The following is a 21,739-nucleotide window of genomic DNA, read 5'->3' as shown; positions in this document are numbered from 1 at the left end:
ACTGGCTGTACACAATATGTGGTAGACGACATCGAGCTTGAATTTAGCCCGCGAAAAGGCGTTAGCATAAAAGCGACTACTTGTAACCTTTTGATGGCGGGTGGACGTCTGTAGTGTATAACGTAGAGTTATCGGTGGGCAACACAAAATGCACCGAAACCAGTTCGTAAGGCTTACTAAGCTATGGCTCACATGCAATATAAATAGACAATCGTATAACAATCGAACTTCACAAAGCCTGGCATAACCGAGTAAATACTATGTAATAAACTAAATAAAACAAAAATTACCTGCAGTTAATAGTGAAGGTTTCTCACAATTTTGGATGAAACCCCACGTTTAGAACTTACAAAATAGAAATTTAAAAATGTTCAAGAGCGTGTCCAGAGAATTAGTTATTGATACGATCATAGGTTGTGCTTATAGAGCAAGCCTATTAAATATGCGATATTTGACTTGCATGAATTAGGTTTACAACAAGCATTTCTTTTTCATACTAATATTTGTTGATGCTTGCCACGTTCAGATTGTCGTCGCCCCTGCAACTGAAGCGGCCGCCCACGTTACCGGACGTGGTCTAGGTTACGTTACCGAAGGCGTTGTTTCCTACGGCCAGGGATATGCTGCTCATGATGCCCCCTGACCTATGGCCATGCTCCTTTAGCCTATGCTGCAGCCACCTCTATGGCGATTAAGGCTGCCATTTCATACCCCCTCAGTCATACTAGTTCGGGTATGAGTTCACCAATGAGTACGGTACTAACAATCTGACCATTACTTCTCCGATGACCATAATAGCAAAAAAAAAAGACGCTACTCGTTCACTAACGTTTACGGCATCTGGCATCACGTTATGCCTATTAATGATAATCTCGGTTTCCGCACCAGCATCAAGACCAACGAGTTCGAAACCGCCTTTTTGGCTCCTGCTGCTACTTATTGCAACTCAGCCCCTCTCGCTGAGAAGGCTGTGGTGTTTGTTACTGTCGAAACTGTGGCGATTCCCCCCCACCCCCATCGAGGTCTATGCCCCCGAAAGCGCCCTCCATTGAAGCGAACCCGGCAGGAAATACGCGAAAAGGATTATTTCGCCCACTTCCGTGTTTCCCGATGAAGTGTACTGATAATATCATATCTTCTTTATTTTATTTCAGTAAAATCCCATACGGATTTCACCTATGATATCCATAACACCGAGAAGTTATAGTGATCAATGCTCGTAGGTTTACTCATAAGTTGCCGTATTATAAGCGAACATGCTTATCAATGGCGCAGCCAGGAGTTCGCTGTCGAACTCACTCACTACTGGCCACAATTGGAGCTGATCTCTTAGGTGTGGAAAGGAAAGGGCAATTTTTTATGTTTCCTTCGAAGTAGGATAGACGTTGCTACAGAGGCTTGGTCGTTGCTCGCTAGGCTAGCGAAACTGGCCTGTAAGCCTTCTTCAACGGTTGGAACGCAGAAACAGGCTAAGTATTGCGTACCTATCGGTCTGTGTGCATACGATTAAGTGTATCAAATGAAAGGAAAACAAATACGTTCTATCTGTCAAAGAACCGCTGGTATCACTGTTGATATGACTCCTTATCGTTTTTGCATTTGCTTTTACTGTGGGTATTAAAACCGTTGCGCAGTTATTGCATCATTACTGCTGCAGTATAGTGCTATCATTATTATATTAAGTTAACTATTTTACGTTTACGTCATTCTTATAGAATAAGCAGATTTACTGCCAATTTTCGCAAATGTAAGTCATTGTTCCAATAAAGGAAGCAGATATTCATTTTGATATATCTGCCTTCTTTCTCCGTCTTTATATAAACGTCTCTTTCTTCTTCTCCCTCCGGTTAGCTCTCTGTTCTACTTTCTGATTATTTCGAATCGTTTCGTAGTAAGCTCGCTCTGGCGCCTCCATTCCCTCTCATTGCTTCGCTTGTCGTCTTTTTTGATGGCGGTAACGCTGGCCCAGCGGAGTACCCATGTCACAGCTCACGGTGCCGACGCGTCAACGAGACCAGAAACCTGCGTCCATCACGCCATACGTAACATAAAAAAAGCGAGCAACTTGTTTTTCAAGCTGTCGCCATTCGATGGTACGTGGACCCTTTCCACGTCGTTGACTGTCGGCTACGTCTTGGCTGTCCAGCTACATACTCGGCGTTCTCCGGCCAGGTGCCCCCAGAGACACAGCGTGTGCGCGTTACATTACCGTCCTCAACGACGCTGTCGTCGTTGACGACAAAAACTCAACGACTGGTGCTTGTTTATTCTGGTGCTAAGCAGCATCCGGTTCAACGGCGCCATAGAATAGCATAAGTCAAATTTTTTCGAGAGAAGCGAATAAGTAGTTTGACATCAGGGTAGTCGTAACGGTCGATATGTGCTCGTCATTATCGTTATTGGTGGTCGCTAACGGTAGCCAAGCCTGTAATAGTGCCGGCGGCACTTCGAAACCTAGTCAGGTGCTATTTGTCCAGACCATACTCGTACTTATCATTTCGATGATTGCTGGTGAGTAATTTGTACGGCTTATCCATTTAATAAAAGGCGAGATTGTGTGCATGAAGTCAACTTCTCGGCGTATTCTACACGTTTTTTAAGTTTTTCGAATGTACATAGTTCGAATAAACAACGACGACCAGGAAACGCGGTTCGCATTAGACGGTGGAAATCAATATTGACGGTATGACGGATGATATCACAATAGAAACTGTAAAAAAAAAAAGCCAGTTTCGAGGAACAAGTGTCTAGTGCAGGAAATATGTGCAGTAACTACATCGCTTGTGCGTTTCGGCGATACAACAACAGCTGACTAAGCTCTACATGCATTGCCTGTCTTGCTACGAAAACACATTTGAAATTACAAAAACAGGAGTGTATAATAGGACGGCAGGAAACATCACCTCCAAGTTCTCGTCTCGGTGTTATGCGAGCTGCACCTCGATGTTGTTTTCCACTGCACGCAGTCAAAGGACAATTGACCTTTGATCCAATGCCTCGCTTTTCCGCGCGCCCAAATGACCAGAACGCACACTTTCGCCCAAAGCCTTCGACCTGTGACATTAGCTGGGCATCCGCAAGCCAATAGTAACGAGCAAGAATTCACAACGCTGGGTCTCGTTTACAAACCAGGGAAGATACAACAGCAAGAGAAGTTTTTCGTAACCAAATGATGTACTGTCAAAAAAACCTGTCCTCTCTCTGAAAATACAACGGTCTTTATTAACTATCCTACTAGACTTACTTCGCCTTCCCAAAAAAAAGTTAATTAGCGATTAGCCAGGTCTATTTGCTCTGGATTTTGATATTTTGTTCTAATTTTCGCTGCTCATAATTTGAAACTCACATATACTTTTCCTTTTTCATTGTTTTACGTCTACGAACTTACGAATGCTAGCTTGCGAACGACATAATCAAATAATACATTTCGTATATGGATTTTCTTTTATTCTACCTACGAAAAATCAAAGCGATCCCCCAGAGAAGCTCTAAGACTTAGCCTGCACCCTATGTATCTCGATGGCGGTCAGCATAAAACAATGCATGAATTGAGCGTAAATTTTCGATAAAAATTACCCACGTAAGCAGAAAGTCTGACGTTTTACCTTCAATAAACGATACAAAAAAAAAAAAAAAAAAAAAAAAAAAAAGAAAGATACCTTGTTAGGATCTGCGATAATTAGCATAAATGGTATCATTTAACGAGAGTCGTCGTAATTGCTTATTTGAATATTCTTGATATTGTCGACGAAGGGGCTGTATTGTACTGTAAAGGGGATTGTCCATTGAGATCGATTGGTGCGCGCAACAAAAATGCGGCAGGGGCCATTATCAGATGGTTTGTTGTATACTGCCTACATAGCCCATAAGGATGTATTACCATTGTCCTGCTTGCCTACACATGCTAGCCAATAAAACAAAGCGCGTTTCCTTTTCTTATTCGCCGCGTTCTTCCGGGGGGCGAATCATGATACAATGGTATCATTATCTAGCTTTGGAAGATGACTGCAACTAATCAAGACGTTAGAGACATATATGAGCTTCTTTCTGCTGATACCGTCGTGGTTTAGTCGCTGTGAATAACTGAAAGGAAATATGTAACCTTTGGTACCTGCGATAAATTTCTTCATAATCAGTGCAAAATTGCATTTGTGGGACTTGAAAAATTCACGTGACAAAGCGTTCAGTGTTTCGAGAAACGTCAAAAGCATACAGAAACACATGTACCGCTATATACGAACTAGTAAACTAAAGATTAAATAGCCATTAGTCTAATACTGCTTCGAATAGGGATCTAAAATAAGATCTTGTGCGAGTCGAAATACCGATGCGTAATAAAGGAGTGAACATACAAACATATAATAAACCAAAACTAAGTACAACAATATCCTTAGGACTGTTTACTTCGAGGCACTTCATATAGTACTACTAATAGTGTCATCATTTAGTGGCCTTGATTACTATCTATTGCAAATTGTATGAATTATGTTTCATCGTAGGATTTTGTTCGGTGTGTGCCGAAGGGTACTCATGTGTCGACCCATACCTACCCCATCTTACTGAGTAGCCGTAGAATAGAGCCGACACTTTGCCTTCGCAATTCGCCTTGTGATACGAGGCAATTTCTAATTACTGATATAATAATTTTGTGATGCTTTCAAGTATCCTCAATAATTCCAAGTTTTTCTTTCTATAGTTAGTTTTTAGTAGAGATGTTAATTTATAAATTTACTACCCTGCGTTTAATGGATCTCAGGTGCTATCCAGTCGGGTTGTGACACAGACGCCGTCGACAACTGCCTGGCTGGAGTGTTATTTTCCGCGCAGGATAACCGATCTTACTTTTGGAAAGACGTTTCCGATATTGAAAACTTGTGCAAACAGGTCCCAAATGTGCCACAGTGCGTTAAGAAGGCTACCGAAGATTGTACATATGGTGCTAAGAAGTTCCTCGATTCGTTCCTGGTGTGTGTGCAGTTCTTACCTAAATATCTTACTACACTCGCATACGATTTAAGGAAACGAGAACTTGAATAGCCCTTGATTATCCGAGTTTTCATATACTGGCACGGTGCAGTATTAATAAATTTGGAATCTTTAACACGTAGATATGAGCTTCAAACAACGTCATCTCATTCTTAGTGTGGCACTATATCGAAAACTTCGTTTTTCGGGCTGTTCAGTTAAAACCTAATTTTATATGAAATGGGAGCTCTAGCGTCTTGATCATGTGCAATGTCTACATCCATCTTTAACTTTCAGAAAGGCTTCGAGGTAATCTTGCGGTCACAGATTTGTTCGGATACTCTTGAGGGTGTACGGAAGAGGAAGCAATTTGTCAATAGCTCGAGCTGTTTGAGGGCAAAATTCGATAACGGCTGCATGAAAAGTTACATAGACGCGCTCGATAAAATTGTGACGCTACCTAGCAGCGCAGACAAGATTCGCAAGGCATGTTGGTACGTTTTAAACTAAGCTACGTACATCTGAAACTTTTCAACGTCCATATCGTAGTAGTAAACTTCATCATTGATACTACCGGAACCATCTTGATGCCTTATCATATATAAGCTATTAGGTATCAACATATCCAAATTAGATAACAAATCAATGCGCCTTATGCTGAAATGGCTAATGAAGTTAACTTGAATGTAAGTTTTTCAACTGAATCAATGAGAGCGAAATATTTGACTTTTAGAGTTGATATTCAACATTAAACTAAATAGAAATTAGAGACGCATCAATGTTTCTTGGTTATTTGGTGATGCGTTGGATTATTTGGTGATGTGTAATATGTGATTAAACGCTTTTGGTTAGAATCCATTCGATAGAAGGAACGCCTCGCCTAGTGTTTTCAACAGATAAACAAGGGGATCCTTTACGAGATTTTTTGAGGGCATAGATTCCACACAACCACATTTGTGCTATGTATACTAAGTGTGATATAACAAACGGAATTATTTACTACCAGCTTCAAGCTAGAAACGTCCGCTTCATGAAATAACCTCGAATGAAAATTAAAGTAATCTTTGAGCGTAACTGAAGTTAGCTAATAGATACTCTAAGTTAAATTAGCCTCTTTAATTAGATTTCTTTTTACAACCACTCGGGTTCAACATGTTACTTTTCTAATGCTATCTTCAGAGTGACGCCATACAGAGGGAACGCCCCAGCGGACACGTCCATACTCCCTAAGGAATCTCTTACAGGTTTTTTAATTCCTTACGGCCTTGAAGTGGTCCTGTTTGATATTCGCCTTTAAGTAATTAGGGCGTTTGGTAAACAGGGGGCAGTTCATACACGTAATGAAGCTTGAATAGAAATTTGATTGTACAAGATATATAAATAACCTAATTTCTTTCGAAAAAAAACTGCTTCTCTCTTTAGCGATCCAAGTGCATAAGCACCGTAGTTTTTTTTACGAATCTCTCCGATTAGCTCATCTTAGCTAAATTTGACCAGATTAGGCTTCACATGGATGAGGTAATGTACCTCTGAAGGTAAACGAAGACTTGAGACATTAGTTCATATCAATTGGAGCCCATAAGAGCTGAATGCTAAGCTAATGAAGTCCATTATGTAATCGGTCGCAGCATTGTCCCCAATGTGCGAGAGATCTTCGGTATGCTAGACACAGAAATATTAATCTTTGTGGGCTACGTTATCGAAGTTCGATTTAACACATACCGAGCAATTTTTACACTGTGTCCTACGTAAACACGCCCACGAATATACAGCTCTTACCCTGTAACTATTAAAAGATAGCACGAAATTCTTGTCATGTATTGGTCTTCAGTTTGCATCGCTCATACCGGGTTTGTTTGGCTGACCATGTAACGCCCATTTGCGGTGTAGAAGCAGCCTCTAACTATATCCAATTCAATTCAATGCTGTCCGCTGCACCGATTCGGCAAGTGTGTGGAATTGCCTACGCTGAAGATACGTGCTCCAACATTACCCTGGGACAGCACCAGAATCCGGTGTATGCAGCAATGACACCTAACGTTACGAACGCGAATGGCACCATACTCAGTCGTTTACTCAAGATCCTCGTCGATACGGCACATACTGAACAACCAACTATTGATTTCGACCTCGACGAAGCACTCGGTTAGTGTTTGCCTCAATCATGTACTCAGCCGTCATTAGCCATGGTCCTAACGTGGGCCTCGACTCAGGTTAAGCACCATGACACAGCGCTAAACTTTATTCGCCTTTCATTTATCTACATTTCATTCGAAAGATGAGTGAAATGCTTTGTTTATATACTTTTTATCTGTCCATATAACTCAGATTCCATCCCATGTAATCCATTTATGAATACATACATTTGATTTTCAGAACCTGAAATTTGATTAGAATGTTCAATCTAACCTAGAAGCTAGTTTTCCACCTTTGCGTAAGTTGTCCGCAAAGCAGATCCCGTAAAATATAATACATTCAACTATTTTTTGATCAGCAATCAAGGACTTTGAAGCTCATTAAGAGATCTATTTTATTTCAGAATACACAACTTGCACGGCTGAGTCAATCGATGAATGTTTCGAAAATGTTCTTCTAACAACTAAAGTAAACTCATCTTCGCCGTGGGGTTTCTCTTCATTAGCTCACATTAATGGCTTTTGCGCTCGACTTCAGAGAATACCTCGATGTCTTCGTAGTCGTACGTCGATGTGTCATACCGTCACTAACGAATTCTTCAAACTAGTCAAAGTAAGCACGATCGTCGACACCTCAATAATTGTGTAAACATATAGTGCAAAAAAAAATTTGAAATACGACGATATACAACGTTTTGTAGGGTCGCAGGCTTTGGCATTGCGATTGCTCGAAACAGTTTTACGCAGGTGTATTTCCACGAGAAGCGTAAGAAGAGTATGTAATAATTTGGTAAAATACGAGGTACATTGAGGGCAAAGGCTCGGCCAGATCGTGTCTTGGTCTAAAAAGCTATACATCAATTATGCTCGTACAATTCAACTGACATATTGTTGACGACCAACGAGTACCGATTAATTGCCGATTGTCCAACACAGATATTGCTTTTAGATCATATTGTTTATTCTTTGTTGAATTAGGAAGAAATGGAACTAACGGCGAAGTCGAGCTTCTGTCAGAAAGGTTCACGGAGGGATTTCTTCATCGAGAGCGGGCGATGTGTCTTTGAGCAGGTGGATAACAACTGTACAATACAAATGGCTCGCGCTCTTCAGGCTGCAACAAAGGCACCAGTGGGAGAGGCACGCAGAAAGCTTATATGCTGGTATGTGACTTTTCGAATCAGCTGTGATCGATACTTAATTTCATATACAGATTTCTACTTATGAGTCATTCCTTGGGCTGTATGTAAACAAAACCAAGCATTTTACTCTGTTCGTTGACTTACCAACGATCATTTTTATTCCGTATGGCCTTCTCCCATTTTGATTACACCACAAAATTGGGCTTTCAGGCGCTCAGCAGTCACCTTCAAACGATCGTTTCCCAATAATTGCCGACGAAAGTTCGGATTTAATAGTGTCCTTGAAACACGTTCCACCCAATAGACAATCCCAAAACTACAAGGTCCTAAAGACGACCACACGACGTAGAAACAGTGCCAAAATGTAAAAGAAGTACTAGAACTCAGCTGAACGACTTCATCGGTCATAGGTATTTGCCAACGGCTAATCGATTTGGCACATTTTCAAATGAGATGCTCGCTCAATAGCTTGATTAGTTTACATCGAAGTTGGAATATATCTTAGAGAAATCCGAACATACTATGATCGCTACTGCGAGCGTATGCGTTTGCCGTCATTTTATAAGGTATGTTCAACCCATTGCTAGGCCCAGCAACAAAAACCGCGTGGTCAGTATTGCACAATTATATCTCATGCACCATAGGGCATATTTTTAATCTTATCCCAGTTAATCGGCGCACGATTTTCCGGCTAAATGCGACTATGAGTGCAATTGTTTATTCTAAATACATTTATGCTAGTTGAATAGCAAGAAGACTACTTGTTTGTCCACTGGCGGTCAAGAGTCGTATTAATATGACACGGAGGCATGGGCGAAGGTTAGCTCTCCGGCAAAATTGCAAGTAGGAACAATAAAGCAACTGTCGATTACAACTGGGTTCTGTTGAAGGCTGCTGTTGTGGTTGTCATCATTAGTTTTAGCCCTCGACAGATGACGGTCTTCCGAAAGCGTCATGTCCCTATTCCTCGCGCGCTACGTTTGTCCGCGCGGACTACTGCTGCTGCTGCGAAGGTTCCGCAGAATAACGCGATTATCGATTGCAGCATTCTATAAATGCCACCTTTTTTTTTTTTGATTAGCAGCAACGACTTCAATCGTAATTACTCATTTCACGGTGCGATTGTTATTACTATTTTGTACATGCATAAGTATTCTAGTTATTAACAACATTTTAATCTGTGTGTACAGCCTTAATTATTTGACAAAGTAGCAGACAGCTGCTATGGCAGAATTCACTAAGTAGTCCCGTCACTCGATTGTGCGGAATGAGTAATTTTTATGTGGGGCAAACTTCCAGCCGAGTAACGGATGTCCCCCCGGAACCCCGCCGATCGGGTGAGCCAGTTGGTAAAAATGGCGGGTAATTAGAATGCACTTATTTGCTGTGAGCTGAATAATGTCTACGATCACTAATAGCTTCGTTAGCTTGTTGCTTTTGTACCTAGACTGAGATAGACAAGTCCGAGTCATTTACTATCCACGACAGTACTAGGAAAACTAAATATTTTATCGGAATGGTACAATTACTAAATAAACAATTGAAGATACCAATTGTCGGAAGAGAGATATCCTTGGAATATGTATTCTGCTCTATTTTATATTACTGGACGATCACAGCGTTATTTTTTTTGAGTCGCCGGACGGGAAAAGATCTGCGATATTTATTGACATAATGGTACAGGAAAAATGTCGCGGTATAGCTTATAAAGTAATTGAAATAGTAGTTAATTTGTTAAAAATTATATATGTATAGTTGAAATCTGCGTGCACCTTTTTTGCGCAATGGTCACTGCCATTGTTTGAAATCGTGTCAGGGTACTTCGAAAGGAATGGATAACGGGGCAGCACCTCGTCGTAGAATGAGGTGTGCCTACACCCGGTTTAGAACATGGACCAATTCACATGTTTCTAAATGCAGTAAACGAATATTTCATGATTGCGGGGACTCGGTCTCTATGTTAGACTATTTAAGATCAAAGAGTACTAAGGTAAGAGGACCATCGGTAACTAACTATGAAACATCTGTTAACAATAACAGCTGAATCCGCTATTCTTATCTAGCCTGCTATGGCACTCGACAACGAGAGAACTCAATGGGCTCTACTGTGTTTACAAATAGCGCTAGCAGTTAAAGTAGTCCGAGCATCAAACAGGAAGCCATCCTAATGCTTGCCAAAACGCTGCCATGGGACCTACTGGCTAAAAAAGGAACTGAACGCGACTTCGAAAGGAAACTCACAACAGTTCTAACCGCTACATTGCGGCAATGGCAAGAACAATGAGCCTGGATTAAGGGCATCGACACGCACCTTGATTTTGGGCATCACCACATGGAATGATTGCCCATATAGAGAATATACGTATCACATGGCCCAAGTCCTATCGGACCACGGCTAGTTCCAAAGATACATACTGTGAAATTTAGCAAAACACATATGGCTAGGTGTGTTCTCTTCGTGGCTAGAGGGAAAGATGAAACTGAGCACACGATCTCCCACTGCGCAACATAAAATCCGACGTGGCAAGATCTCGCGTATTGGACGAATTTACACTGGACGAAGATCAAAGAAGTCGTTGAAAGCATAGTGGAGTCAGAAAAGTTTCGTGCCATTAGCTTGGCTTTTCTCAACGACATCATTTGAAAGAAGCAGAAGCTAGAATGTGAAAGATGATGACGAGTCCTGCGCGTACCCCGAGGCAAAAGAGGTTTAGACAGTACTTCGTTAACTGATACACTCTTACAGCTGTCGAAGAACTACGATAGGTTTTCAGAGCCATGTGGGGGTCCCCCGAAAGACTGCGGTTCGTGGCAGTCACTCCTTGCCGTATAGGACCAACAACACCCGGAGGTGATCTGCCCTAAGCTCAGTAATATTCACACAGATGAACAGTACGAAAAATCACCAGGGAAAATGTGTTCGGGTACGTCAGACAGTTCGCAAACAAGTTTTTCATAACTGCTAAGAGAAAAAACTAGGGAGCAAACACTTTCCCGCTGTGCCATCGATGGCACAAGCTTCAATCATAGTCACATGTAGTTCCTAAAACATCCGGTCTCCTGAAACCATGTTACGCGAAATACTGGGTAGAGGCGTCATAAAAAGGCTAAAAGGCGTATAACGTAAAACGGCGTAACGCTACCATCGTAAGACAACGCCAGATACTTATAAGGATTGTATGTTTGTGGTGTCTGTAATAACCGCTGTTGTAATGTTCACAAATAAGACACTCCGGACAGAAGGTAAGCCATAAACTAAAGGTCGCGCTTGGCCTTTATGTCAATCAGCCTAACTCTAGGACATACCGAGAAAATCTGGACAACTACACCTGTATGATCCAGGTAAATTCAATGATTTCACGAGGCCAAAAACAAATATACGTTTACATAATATAACTAACATTATTCGGTAAACAAAACATATTATTTGAACCTATTCATATCACAGAAGAGCTAGAATAAATTCCAACCCATTTTTGTGTGTTTTTTTTTTTTAAAAACAGCTGGCGTTCAAGTTTATAGCTTTGCCTTTTGCGTTTTAGTTTGACGTCCAACTACTCTCGCTGCCTTCTGGATGTCATTGAGCCTGCATGTGGATCCTCTGCAGCTGAGCTCTTCTCATCGCTATTGCGAAGATTAGCACTCCCCGGCCAGAGTCCCTGTGAATGCGAGCTTGGTGTGGCCGATACACCAATTCCAGAAGGGACAGTTATGCGCATATTTGTCAATCTGTTTGAGGATGTATGATCTTATTATAATAGGTTATACATCGGCCATGAGCCATACGGAAACGTACTAACAAAAAAACTACTAGACCTGTATGTGAGCCTGAACTTGCAACAGTGTTAATCAAGCGCTAAAAATAATAGTAGGGTTGAAACTGTCCACAAGGCAATTGTCCAAGTAACGGTAAAAAGAACATGCAGTGTCCATGGAGATTGTCCTGAATCCTTCAACTTATGTCACTGATTTTATTTATTTCGGTTTTTTAGGGGGCCCTCAAGCTGCTTTCTGCCAAAAACCTTTCAGTGCCTCTTTTGTTATTTCCAAGTAGATTATAGTCACTTCAATGCTAGATAGAAAGTGTGATAAATTCAACCACATTTTGCTTAGACATAAGCATTTCGTTAAGCTTTCTTATAATTTAACCAAAAAACATGTACCTAATTAAGGCGTTTTGAGAATTGTGTTATATTTTTTGTTGTTTAAAACAACAAAATTCTGCGGCATCCGTCAATAAAATGCCAAAACTGGCTTTACTATCATACATACACGATTTAAATCTGCATTGGTTTCCCATTTAGAATTCTCGCACGAGTATACCTCGATCAAACAGATGTCTCATGTATGCAGTAAAACTCTGTATATGAGAAAATGGTTGTACATATGTAAGATGGGATTAGGTACACTGTGCAGGCCAGTGTATTTCGACAATTTTCAGAAACGCTGCATAACAACGTGAAGTTCTATAGGTGCGAACGAACCACTTGCAAGTAATGGGTGCCACAAACTTTTCTGTGCAAGGACTTTTTTTTTATGTAGATGATTTAAAATTAGATCAATTCGCATTGCAGTACAGTAAGTGAAAATTAATAAAGTACACAGAATATTATCTAGACTAGTCAGTATACACGATTACTTTTAGTATGATAACTTCGATTTTGGATTTGAAAAGGTATCAGCTTTATTTAAACTGAGGGCATCGATAAAGTGAGCATCCACCCTTTTCGTATGTTAATTTCAATTTTTTTTGATGCTGTTACTTAAACCACACTTGTGGTAGAATTTTAATGTCACTTGATGGGACATGCAAAGTGGAGTGCTTCTTAAGGCGAATCATTCATAACTACTTTCAAGTTATTTTCTGTTTATTTCTATCCGTGTAATAGAAAAAGCGTGTTTTTTAAGCAAGTTTCCCAAAAATTGTTTTTTTTGACCGGTATGTGTTGTCGTACATTGTATATGTAAGGCCGTGAAATTGGTATAACTTTGTGTAAAATGATTTATAGAATAAATGTTTTTCGTAATGCGATAAGTCGTCGTCGTCGTCTTGCTCCTTTATATAGAAAAAAATTACCCCCTTTTTGCCTTTGTCCGACAGATTTCGTGTACAGACGTAGATTCGTAAGCTTTGCTGGGAAGAAAAAAATAGTAATATATAAATAGTGGCAAGAAAATAGATCACATTGGCAGTATCAGCTACAAATTCAAATTAACAAATATCGAAAACCTTGTAAAAAAAAAAATGGTACCGAGATATCCATCAGCAAAGGGATCTTAGTGAAATCGATTTATGGCTGATACGCCGGTCTGATAGTCAGGTTTACACAGGTCAGTGTATTATTTGTCCTAGAATGTACCTAATACAGTTGTCTGTCTCTCAAGCCAAAAAGAGCGCAAAACGCTCGCGAAAGTCGCCGAGTCAGCCGACCAGCACAAACTTGTGAGTAAACGTGTTTACATGTAAATAGCCCCTTCAATTTAGGAAGGAACTACTTATAGCTAATACGCTAAATTGTAACTTCTTTCTCCAATCAATTCTGAACTTTTACCTTGCTTCGTGCAGGTGTTCAAATTATGTCTTCACCATATTGCAATGGCAACCCTGAGCCCCAAACTGGAAGCATTTTACACGCCATCATAAGTTAAGCTCTTACGGCCGAGAAGTTATCAATCAGCTCCAACGTATAGTTTCAGATAAAATCCTTATACATTGTATTGTAACAAAATGTGTGAAATTATGAGACAGCTGGATCTGTGTACTCAAACACGAGCCATTTTCAAAATGTCAGTGTTACCACAAAGCTGGAAATTCCGGTAGTCCTCTATAGGTTCTATAGGTGAATAAACTTCGAACGGGTTAGTAAGTAGCTTCTAAACTTGCAGGCTAAAAAAAAAAAAAATTAAACTGCTTGCAAATTTTTACCAAGAGTTAATGTATGCACCGCCGTAATAAAAGCTTTGAGTTATGAGTGTAATATCATTACTTGATTTACTCGCTTATGGCCTATAGATATTCTCTTCATCCGCTTCTGCTGCCAAGTCAATTTCATCATTTCAGCGTATTGATAAAGTTAATAAAATATGCTGAAAAAGCAGAATACGTTTATTTGACGTAATTACGTTACATTCGACCCATCTTTGTTAATTTAGTCAAATACCTATTCATTCTTTGGCTTGACCGTCGATAGTAATAATAATAATAATGGAAAAAGAACGTCGTGGTAGTGTTTTCAGTTTTGCTTATTTTACTCTATTCAAAAGTTACAATGTGTCCCTAAAAAAATACCGGATAATTAAATCAGACTCTGACTTAAGTTACCTGCGTTTTGGTTTAATTCCATGACTTGCTCTAATTGACCGATCCCACACACAATACGAAATCTTCGCCAAGCTAGATCTAATAGAAATAGAATTACTTATTTAATGTATTTGTAATCTATTAGTGGATGAGGAAAAATTTATTTTCTTAACTAAATAATATCTATAGTATTTATTTTTGGGTTACACGCGCCTTCACAATTGTCGGTTTTATCACAAACAATCAAAGAACTTCTATCGTATTGTAGTTAATTTTTGGAGTCCATCAATCCATGAGACTGTCGTTTGGTCTCTATAATTGCTCATGATGAAGTGATGCCCAGTAGACGCCGACTTATGATGAAGTTCGAACCGATCCCTTCTATGTACCAAACCGTGTTGAAGTCCGCTGCTGATAGTAGTCATAACGAATAAGCTTGCAGCTATACTGATTTAAATTTTACTGTTGGCGAAAAAATAAATTAATAATAACGAAAGGAAGGGATTTAAGCATAATTGGGATTTGTTTTCTAGGTCTATCGGAGGAACCTCACGTAATTCCAGCAAGGCCCACCCCCAAATAGACTTTTGATGAGAACAAGCCCTTAATGCTAATAAGGCCTAAAAAGAAATAGATTCTAAGCTCATTTTACAAAAGTAGAAAGTATCGAATTAAAATACAGATGAAATTTATTTATTAAAAATATATTTTGTGGGAAGATTGCTGTTGGCAACTCTCAGTCCTTTCAAAAAAGTGCCCTTTGATATTAGACGATATCTACGTACGTATATATGAACGTTAGCGCAACATTGTATTCAAGTTGGACTAGAAACTGAAATTTTAGATCGATCACGGTTACTGAATGCCGTTAGTGTTCATCTATCTGTTTTTTCGTAGGATCTTAAAAATCTACCACCAAACCAATTCTAACTTCTAGTGATTTACTGTGTGAAAGGAACACCCTTCGATAGGTGCTGACAATAACGAAGAGAGTGAATATCTGAAGACTCAGCCCTCTTCTGTCAGCTTTTCTGCAGAGATATCCATTTCCGGTATTGTTGAGCACTTTTAACGCTTATGCCCATAGTCGATTCGCGAGATTGTACGAGAACTCGCCATGGCACTTTTCACTTATTTTTTTAGCTTCGGTATCGGTATTGTTGTCGAACAGAAGTTTTTTCTCTGTGAAAATCATTTATGGCCCGCCGCTTGTAGCAAACAAGCACAAGTGCAATATGATCGTAACTCGAATATGTATAATTCATCGAGACAAAGTTCACGAATATGATAGTAATTAGGTAAAAAGGCGGTAAAATGCTACCTGAACTTCCATGTACTACACAAAATAGAAAATTATCGTCTGCCAGATGACGTCACTGTAGCTGATCGAATTCCTGCCCACTTCGTGGGCTCTTTTTTCGCTAGTTCGGCGTGAGAGGCAGCAGCCCCGGGGACATAAGGGATACGGGCCCACTGGGCGTTTCACTAATAGCCCGAATGGTCTAGAATAAGTTTCCGTAAACGAACGTACCTAAAAGCAAAGGGAATCTATAACAGCTGTCGTTTGTACGTTCAACAGTGTGGGGACCCGAGTCAGGCAGTTGGAATTTCCATCAGCATTAGGATCGACGGAAGTCATCACCGCTATATCATGGTGTCAGGCCAACATAATTACCTGCTGGAGAGAAAATCAGTGACTATGTTCGAAAGCGGCCACATGAGTCACAACCAAAACCTTACAGCGCAAAGGAATATGTGATGCCTGTGAGATAGCTCTTAACAGAAAGGGCGAATGAATTAAACGGACAGTTAGGAGAAGAACGGTTGGAGAAATGGCGGTATGTTGGAGCCCCGCTCTTTGAGACCCCAATTTTTTGCTAGCTTTTACTGTTAACCCTTATATGATGTATCATTCTAGCTAGTTACCCATAGTAGTGAGCGGAAATGTTTCAATTTAATTTATTCAGTAGAGTTCAGTATTAGCATTTTCATGTCGTTCTATGACGGCTAGCCTTGGTGTTCTATATCAGCTTGAGTATTTATGACCGCATTTGTGCAATGCCGACCACTATATCCTATCTGTAACAGTTTCACTTATCTATTTCATGAATGATCAACGTACGATTCAAAGGAACAATAATTCTATCGGCACTAAGGATAAACGCGTTTGGTCGTTTGATAATATAATTGAGTTTTTTTTCTCGCCGCCAGCTTCATGAACGGCAAGCTGATATTCTATCATATCTCTTCATACATCGTACACGACACAGTTTAGATTGGTATCGCGTTCTTCGCAAAAAGATATCCGGAGCCCTCACAGATTCTTCTCTACGCATATTTTCTTATCCTATTAAAGCAGGTTATCCCGTTTAATATGTGAAACTTTCGAAAACGTAAATTTTATCGTCTGTTCAAAATGAAACGACGAAATAGACACGAGTTATTTCATCCTTAATCAGATCGCTACCTTGTTAATGCCCCCTACGCTACACTAACGACTAAACATTTAGAAGCATGAGATATATATACACTATATAGGGGCAGGCCGGCCGCTTGATTGATCAAAATTTTATAGAATTTATTTAAGTCTTGTTTTTTTTTTTAAATGTTTTTTCATGTTCGAAAGGTTCGTCATTCACTTGCTTCTTATTCTGTTCTCATACTATTTTCTCAAAAAAAATCCCTATCTTTGCACAATTAAATGGCGTCACAATTAAGTAATCGTAATAGTCGATGACAGAACATGTATATATATATATATACATATAGTAAGCTCGACAGGGACATTTCTTGTTTATTTGTCTTCAGGTCTCAGAATGATTGCTCCGAAGTCTAATAGAAGGTCTGCTTCTTCCGCTTACGTAGTTAACAGGGCATTTCATTATCTATTTGGGATGACAGCCTCTGATTGACTCTTGACTTCGCAAAAGCCACGTCAGAGGCTCGTAGACGCTCTATCATTTTTACAAATGTTGATTTAATACGCTAATTTCTTCCTTAGATAGTCACCTATTAACTGCTGATAAATAAGTATATAAAACAAACTGACGTAACTCGTAACTTGAGTCAGAAATCATGTTATGCTTAACTGTCACATAAGCCTAATAATAAGTGCACAACAGGCACCAGTTGTCCAGCAAGGGTATTGGTGCTAAAATATTCTAGCCTGGAGTAAATAATTGAATTCAAATTGTGCATTTACAAGGTACCGCTATTTAATCGACCAGATAGGCCAAAATGACTTTACAGTCGTTTCAGATCGACACTTTTTTTCCTACCTGTGCCCATATGCCGTGTCATGTTTAGTTCCAAAGTAAATTTCACTTACCTATACGACCTCATCTATAAGCACTATACTTGTATAGTGCGTCTCCTACAGGAAAAACGTCCATAAACCACCACCTGAAAAATACACAACCACAAGACAAGACAAGACGTTCCATGTCGTCCAATTGGCTTGTTTGAATCTTTATGGACAAATAAATCAGCACCGTGGCCTGAATAATAATATTTTTCTAGCGGCCCTGAAGGAGCCTCAGTTCACTGCTTCATTTGGCAGGATGTCGCCCGAGGTTTCTGATTATAAGTAGTTATACAAAATCGTTTCTAAAACATTCGGTTCTTTTTAGTTATGATAATCCCGTTGACTCTCGGACCTAACTTTGCCGTCCCTCCCTTTGTTACCGTTGTGGATGCAATTATGCTGATTGAATTATATTAGTTTCTAATTGATCTCTATAGTGAAGGGTTCGTATTGAAAACCGCAATGATTTTAGGAAAAATCTTCACTGAATAAAATGCTTCCAATACTGTGCTTCAAAACATAATTCATTTGATTCAAACAAAATAATTACTTTTTTATTTACATTCATTGAAAGTTCACAAAATACATCGTTGTTAATTAAGGTAAATTTGCCAGGTCGCAACATAGTATTATTTACATGATCCGCAACACATTTCATGCTCTGATGTGTACGTAATAGTTGACTAAACCAGCGTTATTATGAGGCCACGTTTGTTTTAAATCGTACTCTCTCTGTTTCCCTCTCTGTACAATGACAAACAATTATGCCTTCTTAATTGCGCCACCGCAACGTTCATTTAGGTTACTTGTATAGGACCGGTGCCAAGCATAGGTACATGGTCCGTCTCGTGCCATCTAGTGTAACGCCAAAGGTAACGCCAAACATAAAGCGAGATAGATTTCTGCTTCTCGTAACTGTGAACACTATTCCGTATGAACACATTATTTGATGCCGTTTTTAATAGTAGGAACAAAAATTGCTTACCTGCAAACGCACTGCTGTTTGACCCAAGTAAGTAAAGTAACATCAAAATTTCTACGTATAATTAGCTCTGCTCACGGCTAACTTGGTCGCTGCCAATAACTTTCCCAGGATTTCGTTGCTCGTACCGTAATAATAATGAGGAGCCAGCGTATTCAAACTCCTAAGTCGTTTTCTATAAGGCGCAGTAACTAAAGTATGGAAAAGAGTCACTCTTATTGTCGACAAAGTTAGTAGCACGTTTACCGAAACATCACGTGGTCCTATGGTCTGTTTAGGATATAGAAGTCCGCCGCGTTGAGACAGATACCATAAAACATAGCTCGAATGTGCCCAGGCGAATCTCAATCTAGATAGATAACCTGTTAAATAACTCATAAAACGAATAGCAAACGAGCTCTATTGGAGCGAGATAATTCACAGGCTCTCGTCCCTTGAATAGCGTGCCTTAATACGACGTGTTACGCAAGAATTATGCAAAAATGAAGCAGGGCCAGAAAGGCCAAAAAAAAAGAGATATCAAGCGAATGAAAACTTCCTAAACTGTTAGCTCACGTTATATCAGCATTAAGGGTTGATGGCAAAGCTCAAGGGAGAAAAGGAGTAACGTCACTGGGCACTTCTACAAAAAGAAAACTAATGACTCGAAAATATAAGCTCGATAATGGTAGAGCTAACACAGGTATTTCAATGGGGACAAAGGTACTTGTACAAAGGCACGTGTACTTGGAAGGTTCTTCTTTGCAGAATTTTCGGTTCATTCCAGTCACGTCTGGGTTGGGATCGTCCCGTGTGCTCAACAATGCTAAATGTTTATGACGACACGAACAGGGATCTCTCATCAACGGGGATAGCATTCGACGGAAGTGCTTATCTCTCTTATCGACGACAAGGAGTGAGCAAGTAATTGATTAGGCTACCTTTATTTAATATACTTTTGAGACGATTTTGTCTTAACATCAAAGAACCTACGTCATAACTTTGTAACGACATGCAAAAAAAGTTATGCTGAGTGAAGACAATATAGTTTCTCTACTTCTCCTGATAATTGATCTAGATGTACGCATTGTCTACTATTTAGTATTATATCTTTTTAATATTTTTTATACTACGCACGTTGGAAAATTATCGCAGCTGATAAAATATGTATTCATTTATAGTAAGAATAAACTACCTCTTTTAAGGTTTGATTAGGTTGAAGAAGTTTGATCGATAATAGAACAATAGTAGAATACGGTGCTCTATACAAAATTAGAAACAGCATTTTTCCTGTCCTTAGCAAACTTTCTCTCACATCCTACTCGTGCTAGAATCTTCTGATACAATAATATCGTACGATAGTATTGGCCTGGCTGTTGATCATTGCTAATGTCAAATGGTGGAGAGAGGTAACATACGGCTGGGGCGAGGGGGATCATTCTAGGGCACGATCACACCAGGCTACACTTCGCAAGCTTGGCCAGCAGAAAGTGGATCCTTAACGTTGGTGATCGGCAGTATCGCTAATTTGAACTAGATCGTTAGTCGTATTGAATAGGATGGACGTACCCTATGATGAACGATGTTCAGTGCCGGGAAGGTCACGGGATGTCTGAAAAAGAAAATGTATGTTTTGTAATTTTCATATTTTTATCGTAATACACGGGTCGACCAGTTAGTCTTACGGTTTAGTATTAAGAAATTTTGCCTCCTGTAGTACACGACGCCTTCGCTGGCCTACTCCACAAACTACCGAAGTTCTAGTTGAGTAGAGGTATTTCTTCGAATAGCGTAACTGAAAGGGAGGATCCCTAGCGCAATTCTGTAGTGAATTTTGAGAATTTTCAACGTGCACGTTGAACAGGCAGACCGAGGATATGAAAAGCAAATCATGAGGGTGCCTATGACGGAAGTGTTCGGTGATCAACGTCAGTCCGCTTCTAGACAATTTCACAAATTCTATTTGTAGACTGTCGCCTCGTCCTTAACATTTGTTCAATGTAATCCAACAATGAATGCGTATGTTTTGTCCCTGTCGAACTGAAATCTGCCCCATATCTGCTATGAATTTATATGCGGCATAGTAACGCAACGATATAGAACATATGTCTTTTCGTCATATGGCTAAGATGTATTGACGAAGTCATATGGCTAAGATTGAAACAAGTAAATGTTCAAGCGTTAAAAAGAATCGTGCTTTCTATTGATAGAAGCATTTAAAAATCAAGTAAAATTCTGTATCGTTTTGCTAAATGTGGCAGCCGTTATTAAAATCAAGCCTCAAAACTTCCAAGCCAAACAAGGAACACATGCTGATATGGATAGCAAACGTTCACTTCGAACAAGAAGCTGCCATTTTTTTTCCATTTTTTAAAATGCCACACCCTGTTTCATTATTGAATTTCGGTGTGGATGGGTCAAAGTTCTGAGAGTTGATTCACGTTTGAGTTAAGAGACATTACGTTGTTGCATAAACGAATAATTCCGCAACATAATTATGTTGCAGACGAACGTGGCACCACCAGAACCAAAATATCTTTTTCTCATTCCCTCTAACCCCATATATATGAAATACGCAAAGGACAAAATCTACCTAGTTTATTATCTAATACAATATAATGATATAATTAACTTGACTACGAGTAACCTATTAGTTCCATCTACTGCACTGGGCAATAATTAAGCTGATCCGCTAAAATCCACGCTACCGCCGCGCCATATCCGAAGAGGGGCATCGGAAAAGGGGCGCACTGCCCCACATTGGGACATCGCGCTGCGGCTAATCCAAACTAAATACCAGGATTGCTTAAAAAGATAACGGTTTAGTAACAATAATCAACGTTATATAGTTGATACCTCGCGTGCGATAAACTATGGTATATCGATGATTTGTATGTATTCATACCTATCATGCATGTGCGGAACAAGGGT

General features: G+C 39.7%; 1 protein-coding gene and 1 long non-coding RNA gene across 11 annotated transcripts in view; one reads left to right on the top strand and one right to left on the bottom strand.

The window, feature by feature from the left end:
- LOC111261215 (uncharacterized) overlaps nucleotides 1–21,739 on the bottom strand; it is a 57,599-nt gene that overhangs the window by 12,173 nt on the left and 23,687 nt on the right. For 5 of the 8 annotated variants that reach the window (XR_002680844.2, XR_002680845.2, XR_002680848.2 and 2 more), the window contains exons 2-3: nucleotides 20,378–20,420; nucleotides 17,872–17,945 (exon numbers count right to left, since the gene is read on the bottom strand). This is a non-coding gene — a long non-coding RNA (uncharacterized LOC111261215). Of the gene's footprint in view, nucleotides 1–14,325; nucleotides 15,006–17,871; nucleotides 17,946–20,377; nucleotides 20,421–21,739 lie in introns of those variants that run through there. The other 3 variants (XR_002680846.2, XR_015311399.1, XR_015311398.1) reach the window with 3 other exon arrangements.
- LOC111261209 (uncharacterized) lies at nucleotides 1,941–17,856 on the top strand. Of its 3 annotated transcripts, XR_002680842.2 has the most exons (8): nucleotides 1,941–2,511; nucleotides 4,757–4,965; nucleotides 5,263–5,459; nucleotides 6,797–7,110; nucleotides 7,505–7,713; nucleotides 8,079–8,263; nucleotides 16,123–16,381; nucleotides 16,675–16,709. XR_002680842.2 is itself a non-coding variant. In XM_022834519.2 (7 exons), the coding sequence occupies exons 1-7, from the start codon at nucleotides 2,379–2,381 to the stop codon at nucleotides 16,238–16,240; spliced, it is 1,365 nt and encodes a 454-aa protein (XP_022690254.1). In that variant the 5' UTR covers nucleotides 1,941–2,378; the 3' UTR covers nucleotides 16,241–17,856. The 3 variants fall into 3 exon arrangements, 2 of the variants coding, with proteins under 2 accessions (XP_022690254.1, XP_022690253.1); XM_022834519.2 differs by having other exon boundaries at nucleotides 16,123–17,856; XM_022834518.2 differs by lacking the exons at nucleotides 16,123–16,381; nucleotides 16,675–16,709 and adding an exon at nucleotides 11,785–13,277 and having other exon boundaries at nucleotides 1,951–2,511.

The sequence above is a fragment of the Varroa jacobsoni genome, unplaced genomic scaffold (genome assembly GCF_002532875.2).
Source record: "Varroa jacobsoni isolate VJ856 unplaced genomic scaffold, vjacob_1.0 scaffold_533, whole genome shotgun sequence".
Classification (NCBI taxonomy): Eukaryota; Metazoa; Arthropoda; class Arachnida; order Mesostigmata; family Varroidae; genus Varroa; species Varroa jacobsoni.
This window is presented reverse-complemented; position numbering and strand designations above follow the sequence as displayed.